The 24,314-nt window shown below is 39.7% G+C and overlaps 1 protein-coding gene across 10 annotated transcripts in view; it reads left to right on the plus strand.

The window, feature by feature from the left end:
- Positions 1-1,707: 1,707 nt before the first annotated feature.
- Positions 1,708-24,314, plus strand: part of LOC115782072 (serine/threonine-protein kinase WNK1-like) — a 29,266-nt gene continuing 6,659 nt past the window's right edge. The window contains exons 1-21 of one of the 10 annotated variants that reach the window (XM_030732068.1): positions 1,708-1,934; positions 3,681-3,763; positions 3,955-4,777; positions 14,087-14,259; positions 15,150-15,370; positions 17,054-17,211; positions 18,787-18,875; positions 18,974-19,193; positions 19,311-19,412; positions 19,552-19,894; positions 20,623-20,753; positions 21,030-21,095; positions 21,455-21,490; positions 21,979-22,107; positions 22,369-22,467; positions 23,170-23,249; positions 23,334-23,496; positions 23,582-23,698; positions 23,817-23,930; positions 24,019-24,067; positions 24,170-24,313. In XM_030732068.1, coding sequence (XP_030587928.1) covers positions 1,905-1,934; positions 3,681-3,763; positions 3,955-4,777; positions 14,087-14,259; positions 15,150-15,370; positions 17,054-17,211; positions 18,787-18,875; positions 18,974-19,193; positions 19,311-19,412; positions 19,552-19,894; positions 20,623-20,753; positions 21,030-21,095; positions 21,455-21,490; positions 21,979-22,107; positions 22,369-22,467; positions 23,170-23,249; positions 23,334-23,496; positions 23,582-23,698; positions 23,817-23,930; positions 24,019-24,067; positions 24,170-24,313 — 3,370 coding nt within the window. In that variant the 5' untranslated portion in view covers positions 1,708-1,904. Of the gene's footprint in view, positions 1,935-2,209; positions 2,376-3,527; positions 4,778-14,086; positions 14,260-15,149; positions 15,371-17,053; positions 17,212-18,786; positions 18,876-18,973; positions 19,194-19,310; positions 19,413-19,551; positions 19,895-20,622; positions 20,754-21,029; positions 21,096-21,454; positions 21,491-21,978; positions 22,108-22,368; positions 22,468-23,169; positions 23,250-23,333; positions 23,497-23,581; positions 23,699-23,816; positions 23,931-24,018; positions 24,068-24,169; position 24,314 lie in introns of those variants that run through there. The other 9 variants (XM_030732070.1, XM_030732074.1, XM_030732075.1 and 6 more) reach the window with 9 other exon arrangements.

Genomic DNA, 24,314 nt, shown 5'->3' on the forward strand with positions numbered 1-24,314 from the left:
CAATCTTCAGGTCAAAGTGATTTCAACATTAACCAACACATCTAGTCATTAATGATATAACAAATCATGAAATATTTAACAATACAGAAATTGATCTGTATTGTAATACAATTGCAGATAACAGAGATATTGAAATATAATAAACTTTCTAATAACCACATTTAAAATTATGATTTCAAATGACATTTACAACCATTAAAAATAAACTCACTGTTTCCACAGAATAAGTTCCTTTTAGATCAACAATATGCAACCTCACAGTGTGACACTATCAAGTCAGTCTGATGAATTTCAAAGTAAAAGCCCTCAGAAATGTCTTACATGAATTCTTTTTGTCTGAATTTAGACTACTATTATAAGGAAACTTCCTGTTTCCATAGACCAGTTTAAATCTAGATCACAGTGTTACTCAGTCAATATCAAGTCAGTCATTTGTGATAACCAAAATCAGTCTGACTTGATATTGATTGAGTACCACTGTCAGGGTGGATAATGTTGATCTGGAGTGGAATTCACATTTGAAACAGGAAGTATCCTTATAATAGGATTTTGAGCTGAGATGAAAATATAGGTGATTTCACATGGTTATTACTTTGAAATCCAAAATAAGACTGCCTTAATATTGATTAAGTGGGTAACACTGTGAGGGTGTGTACTGTGGTTCTATAGTGAAATTTGTCTGTGGAAATGGGAAGTTTCCTTTTAACAGGATTTTGAATTCAGATGAAAAATTGAGATGAAATAAGTGATTCTGAGGGGCTGTTATTTGGAAATCTAATATCAGACTGACTTAATATTAAGTGGGTAACACTGTGTTGGTATGCACAGTGGATCTAAAGTCAAATTACTCTATGGAAACAGCAAGTTTACTCATAATGGCTGTACACCACTTTGGAAATCTTAATCTTTAAATTAGTTTATTGGTACATTTTTCATATTTTATTATTTAAATTTGAAATGTATTTGGTGCTCATAGTATTTTTTTAAATTTATTTCGTGATTTTATATATATATATATATATATATATATATATATATATATATATATATATATATATATATATATATATATATATATATATATCATTAGTGACGGACTAAATAAGTAGGTTAATAGTGAAATCACATTCCCTTGAAGATCGCTTTTATTTTGAATCCAAATCTAAGTTTGTTTTACAGTAATACACAGTATATACACATAACGCAACAGAACGTGGGGGCTGTCTTAACGGGAGTCGCAAATCAGACGTTTCTGTAGCGAATGAGCTCATTAGATTTTAGTTCATATTGAAATTCAGAGGTGCACATTAGTCCACTCCCCGGCCGTTAATTCTTTCAGGAAATCATTGGTATCTGTAAAGCTGCCAGTAATAAAAGACGTTAAAGTAAAAATAGACATTAAACAAGGTGGTGCTCCTTAGTATCAGTTAACACAATGCCCCAGTAATATCACTATCACAAAATCAGCAAGGCATGATCCTCATTTATTTTGAGCCCCTCTGCACAGGTGTATATTTTGCCCTGAGTCTGTTTATTAATTAATTTTTAAGAATGAATAAATTAATTTTGAATATACTTATTTCGTATGTGTTCTTAATATCTAAGGCTGTTGTTGTTTAATTTCATATTAAAATCAAATGCAAATGTGACAGCATCAAAGCGTATCATAGCGAAGCGTGTGTGTATGTGTTATGAATATGAGGTCATTCTCCGCCGGCGCAGGCGCTTTGTGCTAAAACCGTTTCTTCGTCAATCTGTAACAACCGCACTGCTTCTTTCAAATCGATCTCCAATAATCGCAGCTTGGGAGCCACACCGGGGGAACGTATCCACCTGACAGATACACGCGTGATGTACCTGCGTATTGTTGTTACACCCACGACGATGCTGTGAGGACTGTTTAAATGCCACTGACCGTCACTCCTCTTATTGAGGTAAGTCCCTATCTGGCACCCGGCATTGCTCGGCGCTAGCTCACGATGAGCTAAGCTGCTAACTGTTAGCAATATTAGACTCACAAACGCTAAAGAGTTAACCTGAGCTCACTCTTATCAAACATAAATAAATTTAATATAACACGAGATGGTCTGCCACTCAGCTGCGGATAGTCGACTTGAGCCAGCAAATTAAAACACAACTGTGAACTGCGTAATAACAACAACAAACGAGTGCTAATGTTATCAGATGGCGTTAAATTGAATGGAGAAGCCAGGAGGCGGGTCTGTGGCGCTTTAGGCCGTAAGAAAGACCCGCCTAGCTAACGCTGGCTAGCTGGGTAACCGTCATTGCTGTGGTAGCTGTTCAACCGATTACACCGGGCGAGCGCATCCGGTGTGATGTTAACCACTCAGGGATGGAAACGGGACCTGAATACGGTAAAGCTGCGAAGTAATATTTATTTCTAATGCTTACATATACGTTAAAACCACACGACTGCTGTTAATAATTTGAAACTGAGTTATCAAAGAGGAATATGTTATAAAGATGTGACACGGAAATCGGTCACTGTCGGTTATCGGTTCCCCGTTTAAGGATTAGCCAGCGCCAGCTAACTAGCTATTTGCTAACTGTGCTCGTTAGCTCGCTAACAAAGAGCCGCTCCTCCTCCTCGTTTTGAACGAGAAAGTCGGTGGTATTTCAAATTGATATGGTGTCACTTACACTCCGATAAAGATTAGTGTGTCTGAGTGTGTGTGTGTGTGTGTGTGTGTAAGAAACACAAACATTAACTCAAATATAAATTGCATTAATTTGCGCAGCCGTTTATTTTCATTTTCGTGATGTTATTGCAGCCAACGTTATCCGGTTTAGTTCTGACATTATGGTTGCCTAGTCTGGTAATGGCTGCAGCCATGGCAGGATAAAGATGAATAAGTAACAAGATTTTCCTTGCAGGAGTGCATGATTAAAGCAGAAGAGCATGCGTAACTGCCGCTGCGGTTATGAAATGTTAGATGGTTCCAGTCTTTTACAGTAAAAATGTGTATGGCTTTAAGAAATGTATTACAAGCTAATATTAAAAATACTAATATTTTTTTGTCGTTTATATTGAAGACAGTGCTTCTATTTAACAAATGTGAGGTGCAGAGTCAAATGTCATTGTAAATGAATGCAGTTGGGTTTTGTCCTACATCACATAGGTAAAAATGCTTAGTTTTGCTGTACAGTTGTAATAGATAATCACTTATGCTTACTTAACAAGTCACTTGAATGGCATTTTAATGGAGCACAGCTGAAAAATAATACTTTAAAGGCGAATTTGCCCTATATTGCATGTCCTTGGGCAAAACAGAAAATCTTTTTAAAGTGGAAATCTTAATTTTAAACCATAAAATGATCTGGTAATTAAGTACATGTCTTTCAACTGTATTCAGGACTAAAATGGTGTCATTAAAAATCATATGTACACTGTAAATTCTGTCTGTGGACTTAGGTTGGTCTCTTACAAGCCTTGTTGATATTTGACATAATGTTGGCTAATTTTCAAAATGTATCAGGAAGCTTTTATTTTGTGTTTTCTCTTGCAGTAATACTGGACTGGAGCAAATTCAGACTGTCAGCTCATCCTGCCTTTGCCTCCACTGGATAGTTTAGTGCCTGTGCCTGTTGTAGGCTGTGCATGTTTGTTCCTCACCAGTGATTCCTTATGCTTGATCGACACTGCACCCTGTGTCTTACAGGATGGATGGTGTGGACTTAAAGAGACCTGTGTATCAACATCAGCACTTTGTGTTCTGCTGCAGTGTTCAGTCCCTTTCCATTTGTAAGAGAACACTTCCCATCTTGCACCTTCAGTCCCCGAACTATATTTATAAAGACAGTTTTTGAGTGATCAAGAGAGGAGAGCTGTAGATAGACATTGTAATTTGTTTTTTTCTTTTTGAAGGACTGTTAGCTATTGCTTAGATAAGCCAAAATGGCAGACATGAAAATATCTTTATTTTAATTTTTCAGTTATTGTACCTCCTTAACTCTTAGTGTGAGTGGTGGGATGTCGGAAAAGCCAGACGACAAAATGGTGAAGTTCCTGGCTCCCCCTCAGAAAAGTGGAAATGGTCCTAGCTCTGGTTCAGATTCGATGATTGGTGAGGGTCGGCCAGAAGTGAGACGTCGGCATCACACCATGGAGCGTGATCGATGTAACCCTGAACACCGTTTTTTACGCCGCAGTGTCATCAGCGATTCTAATGCCACAGCTTTGGCCCTTCCTTTACCCAGCAAGATCCCCATTGCTACTCCTCAACTGGTTCAGCCACGGGAAGCTGCCCCCCAGCAGCAAAAGACTGCTGCTAATCAGTTACTGAAGGTTGAAGCAAGTTTACCTGAAAATGAGAAGTCTGTGGATAGTGAAAGAGGAGAAGAAGGAAAAGATATCGAAATAGCCAGGGTGGGTGTAGTGCTTTCAGAGCAAGGGCCTGCAAGAGCACGTGATATCTGTGATGGGGAGGTGGTAGTAGCGGCTCACACGGCGCTCAGCTTGGGAACAGAATTACCAAGTCAAATTGAACCTGAAAGCGGCACTGAGGTGAAGGCACATCACGAGGAAGACGGGGAGGAGGCAGATAAGGATGCTAAGGCCCGAGCAGAGGCAGAGCAACGAGAAGCTGAGAAAAAAGTGCAAGAAGACATCGAAGAGGCCGAAACCAAAGCAGTGGGGACATCACCTGATGGACGGTTCCTGAAGTTTGACATAGAAATTGGACGTGGCTCCTTCAAGACAGTCTACAAGGGCTTGGACACAGAAACCACTGTGGAGGTGGCTTGGTGTGAGCTGCAGGTATGAAAATTGTGTAACCATTGTTCTTAATGCTTATATATTGCCTCAGTTCCATACTTTTTTTTTTTTTTTATAATTAGAGCCAATAAGTTAAGCCATGGTCCTCAGCCGGAAAAGGGTGGAGTGCCATCTCCGGCTCAGGAACGAGTTCTTGCCTCAAGTGGAGGAGTTTAAGTATCTCGGGGTCTTGTTCACGAGTGATGGGAGAAGGGAACGGGAGATCGGCAGGCGGATCGGGGCTGCTTCTGCAGTGATGCGGACGCTGCACCGGTCCGTCGTGGTGAAGAGGGAGCTTAGCGTAAAAGCGAAGCTCTCGATTTACCGGTCGATCTACGTTCCTACCCTCACCTATGGTCACGAGCTTTGGGTAGTGACCGAAAGAATAAGATCGCGAATACAAGCGGCAGAAATGAGTTTCCTTCGAAGGGTGGCTGGCCTCTCCCTTAGAGATAAGGTGAGGAGTGCGGCCATCCAGGAGGGGCTCAGAGTAGAGCCGCTGCTCCTCCACATCGAAAGGAGCCAGTTGAGGTGGCTCGGGCATCTGATTAGGATGCCTCCTGGCCGCCTCCTGGGTGAGGTGTTCCGGGCATGTCCCACTGGGAAGAGGCCCCGTGGTAGACCCAGGACACGCTGCAGAGATTATGTATCTCGGCTGGCCTGGGAACGCCTTGGGGTCCCTCCGGATGAGCTGGAGGAGGTGGCTGGGGAGAGGGAAGCCTGGGCTTCTCTGCTTAGGCTTCTGCCCCCGCGACCCGGCCCCGGATAAGCGGAAGAAAATGGATGGATGGATGAAGTTTCCCTTCTCCCCATTATCATTTCTCTTCTACAAAGCATAGCCAGCATTTCCTGATTGTTTTGCACTGCATTTTTCATCAAAACATAGCAAACAAAAACTTCCCATTTCCTGGTTTGACTTCACTCTTAAGACACTGGCATGTTATTTGATGCTATCTGTGGTGCTTTGATGAATGACTATGCCTTCATGACTAGCTCTTCGCACACCGGAAATTGCCTTTGACAAAATGTGTGCAGAATTATTGCAGTTATATTTTCCTACATTTACTGTTCACACTGGCCGAAGATACCACTAGAAAATTGAAACAAAAAATCTAGAAATGTACAACTGAGCAAATTCTTGATAGCAAAAGCAGAGATTAAAAGATCACCTTACTCTGGCACCTTTTGCAGCAGTAGAATATCCAAAATATCATAAAAGTTGGTCAAACTCTGAAATCCTGTTCATTTTATAGCCTTCAGTTTCCTGGGCTATTAATGGCAACAGCAGGAAGCATTGGGTTGACTTTATTAAAACACATTTAGCTGTCTTCTCCACAGATTTTGACCTTTGACCTACTTTTATTTGCATTTTAGGAAGTTTTCTTGAATGAGATGCAATTTTTTTTTTTCATGCTTGTTTAAAAAAAAAAGTTCTGCTGTCAGTTACAGCAGCTATATAGCCCATAGCAAAGTTTGACCTCATTCACCACATGAATGTTTGCTCTCACTGTCACGCTTTTCCCTGTCATGAGAGCAGTAGGGCTCACAAGGCGGTAGAGAGAACCACAGTAACGCATGCACACTGGTTTCAGAACAATGTGAAGATTACAGCCACGTTCCCCTCCCCCCCACACATACAATCTCACGCATGCTCAGTGCATTCCTGCTCTGAATGCTCGCCTGAATGTAAAATGGGTCACATTCCTCACAGAGGAATCTCCTGCATGCAGCATTGCAGGCTGACCTGCCAAGGCCTGCTTCTGAACTATCAGTCGACCTCCCACCCTTTCAACTTCCTCACATTTTACTTTCCTAAATATTGAGTAAAATCTTAAGTATAATACTTAGCTATTAGTAAAGTATGAGATGGGATACCTTTTAGTTATGGTTTAGTTATTGTTTTTATTAAATTTCCTCTTACTTGCCACCTACTGAAGAAAGCTATGTGAGGATATATACACACTTTCCACTGAGGTTGTTCATAGTAACATTTTTACTGTCTTCTTTTGGGCTCTTGCTCTGATGCAAACTAAAAAGTAGATGTGAGGCTGTTCCTTAAGGCTATTGGACAGTTGGTATCACAGCTGCAGTTTACGGGTGAATATAACATCTTAGCCAGTAAATTTCAGTTAAATTATTCATAACAAAATAAAAAGATTTTTGTGGTCTGTCACTTTACAAATCAAATACGCAGATCCATCCACTGTGGTGACCCGTTGGGAAATAAAGGGAGCAGTTTTTGTTAGTTTTTTTTCTGTCATCCTTGCTTTAGCTGAACTAAATCTGCCACAGCCTGCAGAGGAGTGAGTTTGGCGTTTTGTAAAAGAGCAAAAGTGAACCGCTGTAATGGAAGGACACAGAACGAGGATATCGTGGCAAAAAAAAAAAAGAGAGAGAAAACAGACATATAGTTCTTATATCTTAATCATCTTGTTTTCATTAGTGTTGGAAGTCATAACTATAACTGAATTAAAGTTAGGTTTTTGTTCTGCTCAGGGCAAACAATAATTTAATTTTCAGAAATATGAGCATGTAACTTGACACGCTTTCCTTTTCCTTCCACTGCCACCTCAGAAGTTTCAGTGCACTTTTCAGCTGTATTTCAGAAGCTGAAATCCCCTTTACACGTTGTAGGTTGTTAATGTAGTCTCACGGTCAATCAGGCGTTATGTCTTTAAGGAGAACTTTTCACTGAGTGTTATATAATAGTTACAAATATTATTTTAGGCATGTAATTTTACCGTAGTTAGTCCAGTGTATTTCCTAGCACTGATATAAATATAGCCATTTTAAGAGCTTTTGACAGTACCCAGAAGTGCATATATTTCTGGAATGTAAATATTTTACTAAACAAAACGAAATACATCACAATGAGTTTTGAGATTGAGATGTTTAACAAAGGAGTAGGGGCTCAAAGTTCATTTACTTTGCTTCCTGCTAATGCTTGAGTCATTGATGCACAATCAAGCTTGTGACACATTTGTGGAGAATTCGGTGTGTCAGCTGTGAGCAACAGCATATCTTGTGCCTGCTTGCTGAAACGAGTCAGACGGGTTTCCCCTCATAGGGCCTTCAATTTATCTCCTAACATGATTAAAATGAAATAGTCACACTAGTAGTCCAATGCCCTAATGCTCTTTATACACCCCAAAAAATAAGTTAAAAAAATTTAACAAATTTTGTGTTCTCGGAGTACAGAAGTAATGGAAGGGTTGAGCCAAACAAACTCAGTGTTTCTCGTGTGTGTGTGTGTGTTTTTTTTTTTTAATAGGTTATGTGTATGTAAATAAAACTGAAATTCTTCTGTAGTTAGAGGTTTCACTCTGACCAGAGGCATCAAACCCACTTTGTCTACCCTAAAGCTATGCAGCAACTTTGTCTGAAAACTTTGACTTTCAAGTTTAAATGAAGTGTCCCTGGCTCATTCAATCTGGAAGGCGATCTGTCTACAATCGACTGAGAATTTTTAACTGTTCAGCTTTATTCACCCACCCATGAACCCACACAGTTGTTTCACATTGCAGGCATGGCTGAAGAATAAGTAGGTCATTCCAGAGAGGAAGTTGAGGAGAGACAAAAAAGAGGAATAAATTTAGGAACCTCCCCTATCTGCTCACTCATCCATTTTTCAACCATGCCATCTCCCAGTTGCTGCTTCCACACCTCCTTCCTCCCCATTATGGATTGAAACATGAGTAAGAATACTCCAGGCATCCTGTAGAAACTATGGCAGCCCTCTGTCCAGCTGGTCAATGGCATCCGCTGGAAGTGACATTATATCCAAGTATTTTAACAGAGACATTGCCACTGTTCATTAATCGAGGTCTTCAGGTTTACTGTGAGAACTTGATTTGTAACTGCTAAATGTGGCAAATTTGGAAAGAAATTTCACTGAGGAATGCATTAAATGGCAATCCTCATTAAAGGCATGAGGTAGACCGTAAACCCCATCTCATCCTGAAGGCAAAGACTGGTGACATGAGAAGCAAAGATGTTGGACCAGTTTAACAAACAACAGTAACAAACACTAGCAGAGCAGAATTAACTTGGTATGATACTGAAGGCAAAGACTGGTGACAAGAGAGGCAAAAATGTTGGACCAGTTTAACCAACACCAGTAGAGCTGGTGTGCTCCCAGTTCCCTTCTGACTCTCACTGTTTGAAAGGTTACAGCCTTTTAAACTGACACCTTGAATGACTGATTTTAGATTTTGAGAACACTACAGTCATTTCTAACCTTTATTCAGTTAGGGTCATGTAGTCATGTCTTACCAGGAAGAACCTTTCTAGCTAGAAGCAAAAATGACTTTACCAAGCTGAATTAAATTTGTAGAGAGGTGGTCAGGAAACAACTAAATTGCTCTCTAAAAAAATAGTATGATTGGGCCTCACTCTTTGAGTGTCCTTCTGTTTTGAACAAAAACTTTGTTTCATAGGTGTTAAAGTGATACTGACATAAATATCAAAGTAAAAGTAGTCATTGTAATAGTATTGATCAGAAACATTTTAACTGTATTCCCCCCACACTAAGGTAGTTTATTAATACGTGTAGGCCTTTTCTAGATTAAAAACAGTTGCGGTGAACTTTTTTTGAGCAGTGCTCTCAGTTACCAATGTATTGGTTCTCCTTTTTAATTTTATGGGATATGTTGTATTTTTGTTTTGTTTTTTTTTTTAGTTCAACCCCATTAAATCCATTAATCATGCTGACAGATTGTGAAATAGCCTGGATCTGTCTACGTGTTTTTTTGCTGACGAATTGTGTAGCAGCCACAGTGATCTTTGATCTCACCGTCACGTTACGTTGTCAGGGGAACACCGAATTTTTCTGCCCACAGAGAGATATAATGCAACTAAATGGGTAACAGTGGAACTGTTTACCATGGCTTCTTGGCTTTCAGCTGTTTCCCACATCTGAGCCAGTGGTGCCCAGAGGGCTCCATCGACCTCTCGGTGTCAGAGTAGGGACCTGATGGAGCCAGTCCTTGGCATGATCATAAGCTTTTTTCCCTTTGTCTATTTTTAGGGCTGTTGGGTTATTTATCCTGGCCTCTGCCTAAAAACAGTATTTTCCACTATGCTTTTGAGATACTGTAGATAACTGTCTTTTAAAGTGAATCACATCAGTTAAAAACACCTTTAAACTAAAATCCTTATCAGTCAACTTAGTATTGTTTTTCCATAAATCTCACAAGGTACACTTATGTAAAATGCATGTTGAAAGAACTGTGTTGTACTTTGAGCATGATAAAACTATTAGACACAAGTAGCATAAAAGCTTCAGTAATTATGTCCAGTGTAATTACAAGTACTAGGAATCCTTATTTTGGAAGACATTGATAATGTAGTACTTTTTTTTTTTTTTTAAGTCAGTTTTTCCAGTGTTTTCTGTTTTTCTTGCTAGGTTGTTGCTGTTTGGACTGCACCTATCTGATATAACTAGCTGTTTTTAATTGCTTGTTCTAAGACTTTCATATAATTTTTAAATATCTTACAGGTAACTAAATATGAGGAGGGAAAATAAATGGTTTAAACTTTATATTGAGACAAAGTCAATCTGCAATGAACAGGAGTTATTTTGACATTCATTCATTTGACCTCTCTGCACAGGATTTGTGGAAACAGTTGGGTACTTTCCCAGTGACAGTATGAGCAAGGTATGGCACAGGCCAAAGAGCTCTTTGAAGTAACAGTCAAAAGAGGGTGTGATGTAGTTTCTCTCTTTCATTAACAAATCACAGGAGAGGGTGCTTGGAGTATGTTGAAAATCTTCATCCCCTATTTTTGATCCTGTTTTACACCTAAATTTTTGAGGGAGCTGTACTCCTGAATTCTGTGGTGCAAACCTGTGATTAAAAAGTTCTCAAGCTGAAGAAAGATAACCAGCCAGCTTAGTTAGCTTGTACCCCTCTAAAATCAGCTCACAGATAATAGCAGACCAAACAGAGAGAGGCTTTAGCAGCTGTAAAAACGAAAACTTGTGTTTGAGTTCAGTGAATCCATAATTTTCACTCACTCTTGGAAGAAACTCTGGCAAACCACAGACACCTCAGGAAGGGGAAGCGGTGCTTCGCAAACACTGTATATAGTGGAGATGGAATCCTGCTCACCTCAACTGGACACATATTTGGGCAGTAGGAGGACAGTTTTAAGGTCTTCTGAATCTCAGTGACACGCCTTCTGTAGAAGACGCACAGTCTGAGGTTGGGCGAAAGACTCGAGAACACGAGGTGGTGCATGCTAGACTGGAGAGTTTTCTAGATGCTATAAAGTGAGTTGGGGCATTTCAAGCAAATGCTATTTGATTTTTAAATAGAAACTATTCTAACTGCTCTCAAATGACTGCACAGTTGTGGCAGACTTGTGACATGGTAGCTTTAAACCTTTTTCATAGCAATATTAGACTTGGGTTTGTGTCTTTGTCCTGTTTATGTCAGTATGTAATTTTACAACTCTGGAATTTACCTGACCACCACCCGAGTAGATGGTGATTCCCATTTTCTCTGTTTTTTTTTTTTTTTTTTAACTTGGCGGCTGGGAAACTGTGTGGGTGGATTAGTGCTACTTTGTGCATGCATATTATGCGAATGCATTAAATCTTGCCGGATTCCAATAAAAACAAGAGAGAGTAAATATTTTAAAGCAAAAAAAAAAAAAAAGCTGCATAAACATTTCCTTTGTTATATCTTTTTGAATATTAAAAAATCACAACCATCCCTATAGTGAACGTACCTCTTTGAAGTCCTGACATTGTACAGTTGGTGTTAAGTGCTTTTGAACAAAGTACCAGTGTGGAAGTCTCAATTTCTTTTTGGTAAAGCTTCTGTTAGGGCTGGATCAGGTGACCCTGAACCCCCTCTTAGTTACTGTTCAATAGGCCTAAACTGCTGGAGGCTTCCCATAATGCACTGAGCATTTCTTCTTCACTCACCTCTTTTCACTCCCTGTGGTTATACACCATTTTACATTTAATCATTAGTTATTAAACTCTTTTTCTCTTTATTTTCCCATTATTCCCAACCGGTTACAGCAGATGGCTGCCCCTCCCTGATCCTGCTGGAAGTTTTTCTGTTAAAAGGGAGTTTTCCTTCCCATTGTCGCCAAGTTCTTGCTTTTTTTTGGGGGGTGGGGGGGGTGTTGTTGGGTCTTCTCTCTAATATTGCTAGGTCTTTACCCTACAATAGGAAGCTCCTTGAGGTGACTGTTGTGACTTGGTGCTGATCGGCTTTATCTGTCGATGTTTTTCCTGTGCTGGAGCATGGACCTGCTATTTCAGTTAGGTTAATATTGCTGTACTAAGACACCACCACAGGTTTTGTTGTCTGCATCTAGTTTAAAACAAAAGTGATCTCCAGTAGTTGATTGTTGTGTTCTTTTGTGTAAAGGCTGGAAAATTTTAACATGCAAGTGTTGCTGAGCTGTCTTAATTGACACATCTTTACAAAATTGTGATTGCGGGCAGTGACTCTGGGCTGGTAGACTAGGATGTGATCTCTTTTAATAGGGTAAGGTTTTTAAGTCTGTGCCAAGGTGCTGGAGAGGAGTGGCTTTGTGCCTGCAGTGCAAATGCTTTTATTAATACAGAAGTTTTGTATTTGGGCGGGTGCGGGTTTGGGTGTTACCCTGAGGCTGTAAATACTGCTGTTGATGTTTGATGAAATAACTATCCAGCTAGATAAATGGATAAATTATCTGGAAAGTAGGTCATGTGGTCCAGTTGCAGTTCAGTTGGTAGAACCTTAACTTGCCCCTCTTCTCTCACTGGTGTTTCCTTACATTGAATCTTGATTCATTGTCCTCTCTTGCTTCTAATTGTAGCTCCTCACATTTTTCACTTCAGCTTCTCAATTTGTGTTGTCCTCAGACATTACGCCAACCTCGAATGTCCAAGATATCACCTGTTAAGGCTGGTGTACTCTGGGTTATGTTTTTGTTCAAGTGATGTCAGTTACTGGAAAATTTTTGCTATCATAGAGCTCACACTCCACTTTAAAAAAAAAAAAAAAAAAAAAAAAAATGGGCTGAATTTCCTGGACAGTCTGGCCTGTGGCCAAGTCTCTGCAGATTTCAAGGGCAGTCTTTGGCTTCAGTGTATTACTGGGCTTGTCTAACTTCTATGGGTTTACTGCTCTGTAGTCAAGCAGACTATAAATGTAGGTCATGCTAGGAATTGCTCGGGAAACTTGAGAAGAGTGTTTTTACACTTTTTTGTTAGTACCAGAACCTACAGAAGGATTTAATGGCAATCCTCCTTCACACATCAGTCAGTTTATGGAATTTTAAGTCACACCTGGCAGACAGTTCTGTCAGGTGTGTACATATGATTCATTGACAGTTCATCAGCTGCCACACATTTGACTCTTTGCTCAGAATTAGGATGACACAGCATCAGCCTCGATTGCACAATCATTAATATTTATAGCCTTTATTATTTATTATTAATCAGCTTTTGAATTATCATACCTTACTGTCTATCTTTGCACGCATGGTTATGAACAGATTATTTTCCACATCTTAAACCATAACCAGGAATCATGCATATTGATCATGTCTTTCTGGTTATGGTGATTTAATCATTGTCTTGTTTCCCAAGTTGATTAACACCATTTCACAGTGGGGGGGTCAGGGTTTTTCTTGGCTCAAGAGGAACTGACTCTGCATATGAGCACAATTATTTGCTTATATTTAATACAATTAATCTGTTACCTGACATAACAAGTTTTTATATTCCTATTATTTTGGCCATTTAATGAATGTAAAAGGAACTCGTTAAAAAAATGAATCAGTCCTGGAGATTTTCCTCTGGGAAAGCTGGAACCTCTTTGGTAGGCTCCAAATTCTAAAGCCCTGAATGTGACTGTTAATTTTTGATTTTTAGACAAGCTTGCTGCAATATTTCTTTGACACAATTGTCTTCACTGTACTGATAATCCATATTTCTCACTCAGTTCTGGCTCTTCTATCATTTTGTTTTTCTTTAACCAAGGACAAAATTAGATGCATTCCTTTTGGTATGCAGTAGAAAACAGATAGCCATAGTCCTATGTCCTCCTATTGTATCTTTCTGTTTATCAAGCTGTGTGAAATTTGAGAAGAAGACTGCATATTGAAAACCTTTTTCAGTTAAACTGCCAATGGATTAAAATACTTTGCATGTATGGTCACATTCGGATACTGAAGGAAAGAAGTGCATGCTAATAATTTTCATCATATGGTATATTTACCCATTGCCTTTTCATTACTCCAAATTACTTGTACACTTGTATATAGTGCTGAATTGTTGTGTGAAATTTTCCCTTTTGTCCCCTGTAGGATCGTAAGCTCTCAAAGTCAGAACGGCAGCGCTTTAAGGAGGAGGCTGGGATGTTAAAGGGACTACAGCATCCCAACATTGTTCGCTTTTATGACTCCTGGGAAGGACCCTCCAAAGGCAGGAAGTGCATTGTGTTAGTCACAGAGCTCATGACTTCTGGCACTCTCAAAACGTGAGTTTCACTTGGCAGAGGCTGTAGATTGTGATAAGAAGAGTTCACTCTTTAATATTGATTATAATGGTCAATAACTGTCATTTTTGACCAAATAAATGTTGGTTGAAATTTTTAAATATAAGGCAAGTGCATTCAACTTGTTAGGTATTCTTATTAAGAAGTCCATAAGAAAAGACTGCATTTGCTTTTTTTACAGGGTTTGTAAATATTAGTTGTCAAAGTTAATATTCAGATACTAATAATGCTAAAAATCACTTCTGAATCAGCAGTATCACTACCAACGGCGCCGTCTTTGCTGCCTCCAGTTGACACACAGCTTCACACAGCACTGCTGCAGACACGTAGCCCTTCCCTTCACTTGCAGCTAAACACATGAACATTAGTTGACATTCACAACACTGAAAAACGCTTTATGAGAAATTTTAATACTTCAATGTTATTGAAGTATTAAACAGTTATCAGAAAGGTTAGCCTGGCTGGCATGGATGTTAACATTAGCAATCATTCGATAGCCACGTTAGTGGTCTGTTAAATGTGGAAAGTTAATGTGGAGGCTAGGTAGCAAACATTATCCATCCTGCACATCTGTAATGTTATGTCCCAAATTGAAGCTGAAAATAGTCTACTGCCAACTAGACAAACAGTGGCAGCCTAACTATATAATCACCAATGGAAACAAAAGGTGTGTATATATACACACTTAATAGTGTTGTCATTGATGTTGTTGTTTGTGTTCTAATATTTACAAAAAGTTAGCAAGGTTTATTGTAATTTTTTTCTCCTGTGGTATTGAAAATGTTATTGAGTGTTTTCCTGGGTATCATATTGAGTTTGAAATTCTAGGATTGCATCAACCCTGTTGAACATTATGATCTGCTTCCCTGTAGATATCTGAAGCGGTTCAAGGTGATGAAAATTAAAGTGCTGCGGAGCTGGTGCCGACAAATCCTGAAGGGCCTCCACTTCCTTCACACTCGAGCTCCTCCAATCATCCATAGAGACCTTAAATGTGACAACATTTTCATCACAGGCCCCACAGGGTCTGTCAAGATTGGAGACCTGGGACTGGCCACACTCAAGCGTGCATCCTTTGCCAAGAGTGTTATAGGTACGAATCCAGTGGGTCTTCTGTTTTGTGTCCTGCAATAGGACAGTACCTTTTTTTTTTTTTTTTTTTTTTTTTTCTTTCTTTCTTTCTTTCTTTCTTTTTTTTGAGGGGGGTGAAGATAACATGTTTTATGTAAAATTATGCTGTGTAGATAAGATTTTTCTTTGACTTTTCTGACGATGTGGTTCAAAAACAGACCACAGCGTTTCAGCTGTCTCTCAAACCACAGCTCAAAAGGAGGCCAGATACTGTGGTAATCTTAGGCAGATAACCACAAGGTTTTCTCTCTTAGCACTTATACCATAACTTATAAAGTTTGGTCTTTGTACAGAATATTTCTGTTCTATGTTTCTCCACAAAGAGAGAGTTTTTTTTTTTTTTTCCAGGCATCTACTGAATGTAAGTAGCGCCTAACATTTCTACTACTGTTAAATATTATTATTATTATGATAGTTGTCATGCCTTCTTGCAGGCTAACCTGGCCATGGCAAAAGGTATGGCCTTTGCTTCTGTCTTAGACTGGTCTTTGTTCTGTGGTTTGGAAATATGTGGTCTGTTTGCCAGTTTTACCAATGATGTTTAACATCTCTTTCTATGGGTTTGCCTCAACAGGTTTTTTTTTTTTAGTGTTTGTCTCTTGCTGTCTTTTAAAATATTTGCAGGACTGCAGAAACTTTTTGCTCCATCTTTGTGTCCAGGGAGCTCTCTCCACTTTCTCTCTGTCAGCATTTTGCCTTTTTTTTTTTTTTTTTTTTTTTTCTTTTTTTTTTTTCTTTCACAGTCTTGGGTATGCTTTTAAAATGTAGGCTCTAGCCTCAGCTGTGCCCCATTCTGCTGTTTGGAATGAATAGGGTACTGCTGTTCATTGAGTAAGTATGATCTTTTATGGGCCTGGTAAGTCTGACAGTGTGCTGTCATATGCATCAATATCAAAAAAAATTACATTCAAATAACCAAATGAGTTTTTCTGTGTAAGACCTGAAATTGAATATAAAATAATCAATGAATGCAATAGGGCTTATGTGCATGGACACACTTTTGAGCACTGTTACTAGCTATGGGATCTGCTTCTCTCAGCCTTGACCATAACACATTCTTCCTGCAGGTGAGAATGAACTGGTAAGTCAGACAGCGAAAGGTGGGTGTACTATAAATGGCAATGTTATTGTGGCTGTAAGGTAAGGTCTTGACAAAAGTTATTTCCATAGCTAGTCCTATGTACATTACAGGGTCAATTGGCATCTCTGTGAACAAATTCCACTTTATTTCGGCATGGGTATTATTCCTCAGTGCTTCATTTTAGAGATAATTGAATGGTGCAAATGTTATTTATTCAGGCTAACAAGTGTGTCCTGCACATTGGTCACCTCAGCTACACGTATATCCCAACATGTTAAGGTCTTACACAGACAAACACGTGCCATCTTCTCAACAGTCTAACTGAGCCCAGCTTCTCCCTCCTTTTTTTGTTTTCTCTCTTTTTTTGCTTTCCTTCCCCTTTTTCTTTTTTTTCCTCTCTTTCTTCCAACTTTCACCTCACAGGTTCTACTCCAGGGGATTTCAGCAGGCTGGTCAATCTTCTCATCATCCTCTTCCTCAACCCCTCATGGGTTAGAGGAGCAATGGGTTGTGAGAAGCCCACTCAATCAGTAAGGGAGTTCTGAATAGTTGTTTTGATTTAAGGTACCCCTGAGTTCATGGCGCCTGAGATGTATGAGGAGAAGTACGACGAGTCAGTGGATGTGTATGCCTTTGGAATGTGCATGCTGGAGATGGCCACCTCAGAGTACCCTTACTCAGAGTGCCAGAATGCTGCACAGATCTACCGCAGAGTTACCAGCGTAAGTCATCTTTTCAACCCTCCAGTCACCCCTCTGCCCTGCCTTCACCTCTTCCTGTGTGCCAAGAAGGCTAATGTCCACTTCTGGAATCATTTCATGTTCCTGCTGACATATCTTTAGCTTGTATTCTGTTTCCTCTGCTCTGATATTACTATCTGTCCTCTTCCTCTGTTTGGAGAGCCCACGTGTTTTTTTGTTTTTTGTTTAAAAAAGAAGCTATTTACCCCAAAAGTCCCCTTTGCCTTGCTGCTTTCCTGTATGTTAATTAAGCCAGTAGACTTGACTAATAAAAAGCCAAACAAGTGCAGACCTGCTGTTTTTTTTGTTTGTTTGTTTGTTTGTCCCCCCCCCCCCCCCCCCCATGAGTCTTGCATGATGCCAGAAGGGCAGTGACTGTAAGAGGAAAAACTTTTTTTTTCTTTTTAATTCACACAGTTTATACTGGTGGACTTTTGTGATTCATAATTAGCTATGATTCATTGTCTTACAGTCACCAGATACTTAGAGATAAATCAGTTGAAGAGCTCTGTGAGTGCCAGCTACATAGTGTGTTTTGAAATCTATACCAATACCTTCAGTTTATCATTAACTGCAGAATAAAAATACTTAAGTCTTTCCATGTCACTGAACAGTGTGTGTTCTTGCACATTTAACCTCAATGCTAAGTTGAGTCAGTGGTGTTATGAAGGCTTTTTAGGATGTAGTGTCACATGGTCTGGCTTTATGGTTATCCCCTGAGCAAATGAGGTGTTTTTTGACTTCTGGCTTTCAGCTCAACTGTTCAGTTTGCAGGTTTTAATTTTCCTTTAGGACCAGGTACTTTCCTTTTGTCATGGCTTCAATTCATCACCTGTCATCAGCTGTCCTTTACTTTCTAATGAACTGTTTCTTCACTTATATTTCCCCCTCCACTCAAAAGTGCATCTTGGTCAGTAAGCCCCTGTTTTGGATGTTTTGCGTTTGACTGAACCTAGTAAAATATGTGCACATTCAAGTTCTTTTACAAAGTGAAACATTTCTCTGAGCTCACCTAAATTCAGAGTGTAAAGGCAAGTGAGTCTACGAGCTGGCATTATGACATTACAACTATTAAATTATCACTGATCCAGTAGGCATCACACACTAACGACGATCAGAGATTTTACACTTGCATTGCACAGAATTCAAAGAGTTGTATTTAGGGGACAAATAGGATGTCTTGTATAAAATGGTGAAACACTTAAATTCTAAATTTATCAATGAGGAAGGAGAAATGGATGACATTTAAAGAAATTAAACTTAAAAAAAAAAAAAAAATTGGCACATTATTTAAAGCAGAGAATGATCTTGTTAAATACCCAAAGGGATTCTTGAAATTTTCCAGGCAGAAAGAATTTCTTCTTCTTCACATTATTTGTCAAAAGTGAAAATGGAAGTTGTGTTAAGATACTGTTTGTTGTCACTTGGAATGACAACTATTGTGCTAGTGATATAAAGTCTCTGAGCTGAAAAAGACAAGGTATGGGGCATTATCCGGCATAAGAAAAGGTCAGGTGAAGAGAATCATTCTCATTTAAAGTTCTGTGTTTCCTTTAGGGGGTGAAGCCAGGCAGCTTCGACAAGGTGGCCATTCCTGAAGTGAAGGAGATCATCGAGGGATGCATTCGTCAGAACAAGGATGAGAGGTCTCTTATTGAAGAATGTCACACTGAGCAAGTTGAGGGTAATTTATTGCTCTACAAAAATATATCCATTTGCTCACTGTTTATTTCCATTTGTCTAGGTACTCGATCAAGGACCTATTGAACCATGCCTTCTTCCAGGAGGATACAGGCGTGCGTGTGGAGCTGGCAGAAGAGGATGATGGAGAGATGCAAGCTATTAAGCTGTGGTTGAGAATTGAGGATGTTAAAAAACTCAAGGGAAAGTACAAAGACAATGAAGCCATTGAGTTTTCTTTTGACCTCATCAAAGATGTTCCAGAGGATGTGGCTCAGGAAATGGTGAATTGAGCTTTAATGCTTTAGCCTGGTTAATTGCGTTGTTGCATGGCAAAAATTGTTTATTTCCAGTTATAAAATTTTCAGTGATGAGCTTTTTGTCACATCTTTATGTTGTAGGTTGAGTCGGGCTATGTGTGTGAAGGTGACCACAAGACCATTGCGAAGGCCATAAAGGACAGAGTTTCTCTAATCAATCACAAGAGGGCACAGCGGAAGCAGGTGTGATCATAGGCCTGTAATGTTCACTGTTTGAGTGATTAGATTTTAACATGATGTATGTAACATTTTTCAGTGTTAACATGTTTTTAATTGGTGTTCTTCTGGGGGGGGGGTTTATGTGTATTTTCCTGTCTTAAAGGTCAGAGAAGATCAGGAGAAGAGAAGGCTGGAAGAAGAACAGCAGTCACAGCCCCCACAGCAACCAGGCCAACAGTCTGGCGTGGAGGTGCCTCAGTCACAGCCGGTGCCACAGCATGTATCTTATGTCCCTCCACAACCTAACCAACACAGCTCACAGATGTCTGCCCAACCAGCAACTCAACAGAGTGTTCAGACCACTAACTACAACACTTCCCAATCACAGGGAGTCCCTTATGTTCCCCAGTCAACTGGGCAAATCCCAGTACCAGAACAGAGTGTAGCTGCCATTCAGCCAGAGTCCGAGGAGCCTGAGAGTGACCAACAGCTGCAGCACACTGGAGGTGTGTATCAAAGATAATTTGTAGTAGCAACACTTCAATCCATTCAAAAGAAATATTTAGTGTCAACACTGAGTCTAGCATTTTGTTCTTGGGACACATTACAGTGAAAGAAATGCACAACAGCATCTTTCTTCTCTATTGTATGCTTAATCTTAGCTGGAACATGTCTTGATTTGTTGTTGAATGAGCAAACACTGGCTAGAAAAAACAAAGGGATAACTTGCCTGCTTTTGCTAGCCTTTAGCTTAGCTAACAGCCCACTTATCATCCTCCTGCTTCCTCTTGATCCATGCAGTCGCACCTTGTTTCACCAGTTCCCTGCTGCAGGGCCTTGTGTCTTCCATACCTGTAATCTGCTGAGCTCCACTCACAGCATACTTGGCAATAGAGCAAGAATCTTATTATTTATGTTCAGAAGCTCAGAGCATTATATTTCCCCTGCACACACAGTACTGATACTAGTTGTACTATTTAAACATGCAGTATTTAGTGCCTTAAAGTGTTTTGCATGCTTCCCAGTAGATACAGAGCACATGAACGGGCATTGAAGGGAAGTGTGAATGAAAAGGGTACTATCCTATAAGTTAGTGTATGAAAAATTATTTTGAAGCTGTTGTTTAAGGGAAAATGACAAAAAAAAAAACATTTCTTTAAATGCAGCTACAATCCACTGCATGAAAGCACATCTTGAGTCATCGTAAATCAATCTTTTTGCCTTGTTTTCACAGCTTGGGACATGGGAGACAGACTAGCAGGTTCCTCCGTTATTCCTGAGGCTCAGCCTTCTCAGCCTGGGGTATCCTACAGCTCTCCTACCAGTCAGATGCAGAGTGATCAAACGCAGCAGCAGCTGGCAGTGGTGAGAAATTAGTGCATAATATTGTTTGGGGGTTTTTTGGACATTGCAGGATTCTAGAGGTACAGAAAGGGAATTTTGTGAATTTATGACCCTTTTGTTTCTGTTGTCTTTGCCACTGCTAAATGTACTTTCACCCATGGGACATTATATATAGACAGCCTTCACGGGAACTGTCTGCAATGTGTTGAGAATTTCATATCACATCCATATGCATGTATTCAGGATTCAATATAGAGTTTCAGGCTTGTCTAATTTTCAGAACATTTGCTTTTATAGGGTGTTCAGCCGGAAGTTGTTCCTGTTCCAAATGCCAACCAGGCTGTCCCAGTGACACCTGCACAGGTATATCTATTAATGCATGTCTTAATGTCTTTGAGGACAACAAATTAAAATTCTTGCTTCACTGACATCCTCTGGGGTCAAATCTTTTGCACCTGAAAACAAACTTTGTTAATATCACATTTTACTGGACACCCTGAATACACTTCACACCCCACAAATCTCAACTTCAACCTGTCAGAGTCAGCAAAAACAAGATATCCTGGTAGTATTAAATTAAACGTTATAGCCTATATCCTTTGGTTAGGTGGTTGTGAAAGCAGTGCTCGCAGAATTTGCGTGCAGGATCTTTTTTTTTTTTTTTTTGGTCTCTTTTCTCAGGTTTCCTACTCTTACCCTTTGCTATGCTTTGTTTCTTATAGTACGGAGTTTACTACCAACCATCGCTACCCCCTCAGGTAGATAAAATGTCCCATTTTCCTGCTACAACTTTCAAATACACCCACAGTCGTTCAGATAACATGTTGTGGAAAACAAAATGCACTTATGGTTAGCACTGGTCTGTATGACAGTCTCTGCTAGGTTTCTATTTTAATGTAGCAGGTATTTAGAGAGAAAAAAAATAGTGTGAAATGATATACCTTTTACATATCTGCAATCCGCTTTAGAGTTAAACTTCATTAATCCTTTCCTTGACAGTGGCAAATAACATAGCTGCCTGATTCATGCAGCTATGTTATTCAGCAGGTAAGTGCATGACACTCAGGAAAAGAGCCCAAAGTAAATCTCTGAAAGCTTTAGATTGTAGAGAAACCGGACTTTCAGGAAGTTACCTAAATGCAAGTGTGACTGTTTGTTTGTTTGTTTTTTATTAACTTCTTTTTTTTGTGTGTGTGTGTGTGTGTCTGTTTCTGCCCTTGCATCATTATCGCTTCTGTACAAATAGATTCCCTCCCAGCAAGTGGCAATGGCCCCATCTTCCCAGTCTTCTGTTCCCCAGCAGCAGCCAGAGAGCACCAGTTCTCCACAGAGTTCTGCACAATCACAGGCACAGACTGGAGCTCAGCATTTACAGGTGACCCACTTTACCTCCATTGCTCCCATTTAACATGCATCTGCTCACTTGTTTTAACACGCATGCTAGCATTTGTCTTGTTTTCCTTCACCAAACTACAGTACGAATGTGATTCTGTCCATTTTTATGTACATTTTAAAGCTTTTGTTTCTTCTCTCTAAGTGCTCCAATTGCAACAATTCCTTTTTTTTTGTTGTTCTTTTTTTGTTCTCCTCCCCAATCTTCTTCTCCTGCATGCTTCTTATTTTGCATGACTCTTAGTCTTGGGCCAATGATCCAAGTACTCCTATCCTGTCTCCACCACTCAACGCTGAGCACCTATACTTCCTCTATCAGGCCTCATGTCTCTCTGTTGTGCAGGTACTCTGACTTGTGTATGCTGGTGTTTCTGGGTCAGGTGTGGAACATTTTGTTCAGACCTGGCTCCTGTTCCTTAAAATATGTGTGCATTTTGTTTTCAGTAAATATTATATTCGTGTGGATTCTATTACATTATCTGTCAAAATTATTAGTTAACTATTAGGATAGTACTTAATGAACCTCCAGATCGAGAACAAATATAAATATTTGAAGAAATGTAAGGGCTTAGCACAGTGTTTGCCTCCATGACCACTGACCAGAAACCAATAGAAACAATTTCAGATTAAGGTTCTGAAAGCTGAAAGGCTTTTATGTAGCTGTAAACTTTTCATTAAAATAGTACTGTGTATTTTAAATCTGTATGCAATAATCAGTGAAAGACTTCTACTGCAGTTAAATAGTATTGTGACTATATTTGCAGTGCTGAGAGTGGGATTAAAAATAATTAATCTCCGAAAGGAGCTGAAACGCTCCATATCACAGCAGTATTTACATTCCTCCTGACAGCAGAAAAATGGCGTCTCTTGTAGTTGCATGTTTCACCAGATTAAAGAGCTCCATCTAGTGGATGATATGATTTAAATCAGTGATTAAATGATGCTGTGTAACCCCTAAATCACTTCAAAATGGTGCTGTGCAAAACAGTATAACTTGTGTTTTTTGAGATGACGTGTTTGATTTCTGAAGTTTCCTGTGTGTCAGGGTCCTGTGAGTGTTCCTCAGTCCATACCAGTGGAGCAGCCAGCGGGATCTGTTTCCCTAATACCACCATCTGTGGATAGGTAAGATGAAAGTTACTTTTAAAAAGTCTGGTTTCAGCATATGCAGCTTGTACAACTTTTTTTTATTGATTTTATTTGTTTTAGTTGCCCGTCAGATGCAGCTTCAGGTCTTAGTGATGGTAATGATGGAAGTTCTACATCGGGAGGCCGCCATGAGGGCCGCTCGCTGAAGCGGCACCAGCGGCGATCTGTACGCAGCCGCTCTCGCCATGAGAAGACTGCAAAGGCCAAGCTAAATGTTCTTAGTGTATGAATTTTAACTAATGAGTCTGTTTTATATTCTTAAGGTCTTTGTTACTGAACAGTTTTAATGGAAGTAAATGTTTTTGCAGATTTCCAATGTGGGAGACAGAGTAGCAGAGTGCCAGTTGGAAACTCACAACAGGAAGATGGTGACCTTCAGATTTGATCTTGATGGAGATAACCCAGAGGAGATTGCCCAGATTATGGTAGTACTGGTTCTTTAGTTTGGTCACTCAAAAATACCTGGATAAATAAATTTAATAAATGAAACATTGCATAGTATGTGAGTGACAGTCGCTAAACTGCTTTTCGTTTTTCTTTCAGGTTCAAAGTGAGTTCATTTTGGAGACTGAAAGAGAATCATTCATTGAGCAGGTCCGTGAAGTCATAGAAAAGGCTGATGAGAAAGGAGAGGGCATGAAGGAAGGCTTTCCTCAGGTATTTATTCACCACACTTCTATTAGGCAAATACTCACAACTGCCTGCTAAACCTCACTGTTTATGCCTACATTTTATCTCTTTGTAGATGAGTGACCTTCAACAACAGCCTGATTTGTCAGTTCCCATGGTACCAGGTAAACGGACTTGTCAGAAATACACAGCTTAATGTCCAATTATTATTTATTTATTTAGACTTCACAATCATATTCTAACACACACACCCCCCCGGCGCGCAGGTATTTCTCCTAGCACTACAGCTCAGGTGGTGCATTCAGCAGGACGAAGGTTCATTGTCAGCCCAGTGCCAGAGTCTCGACTTAGAGAGCAGTTCTTTGGAGGATCTTCTACTAATACCTCTGTTGGAGAAGAGCCTGCCACAGG

The sequence above is a fragment of the Archocentrus centrarchus genome, chromosome 6 (assembly GCF_007364275.1).
Source record: "Archocentrus centrarchus isolate MPI-CPG fArcCen1 chromosome 6, fArcCen1, whole genome shotgun sequence".
In the NCBI taxonomy this organism is placed as follows: domain Eukaryota; kingdom Metazoa; phylum Chordata; class Actinopteri; order Cichliformes; family Cichlidae; genus Archocentrus; species Archocentrus centrarchus.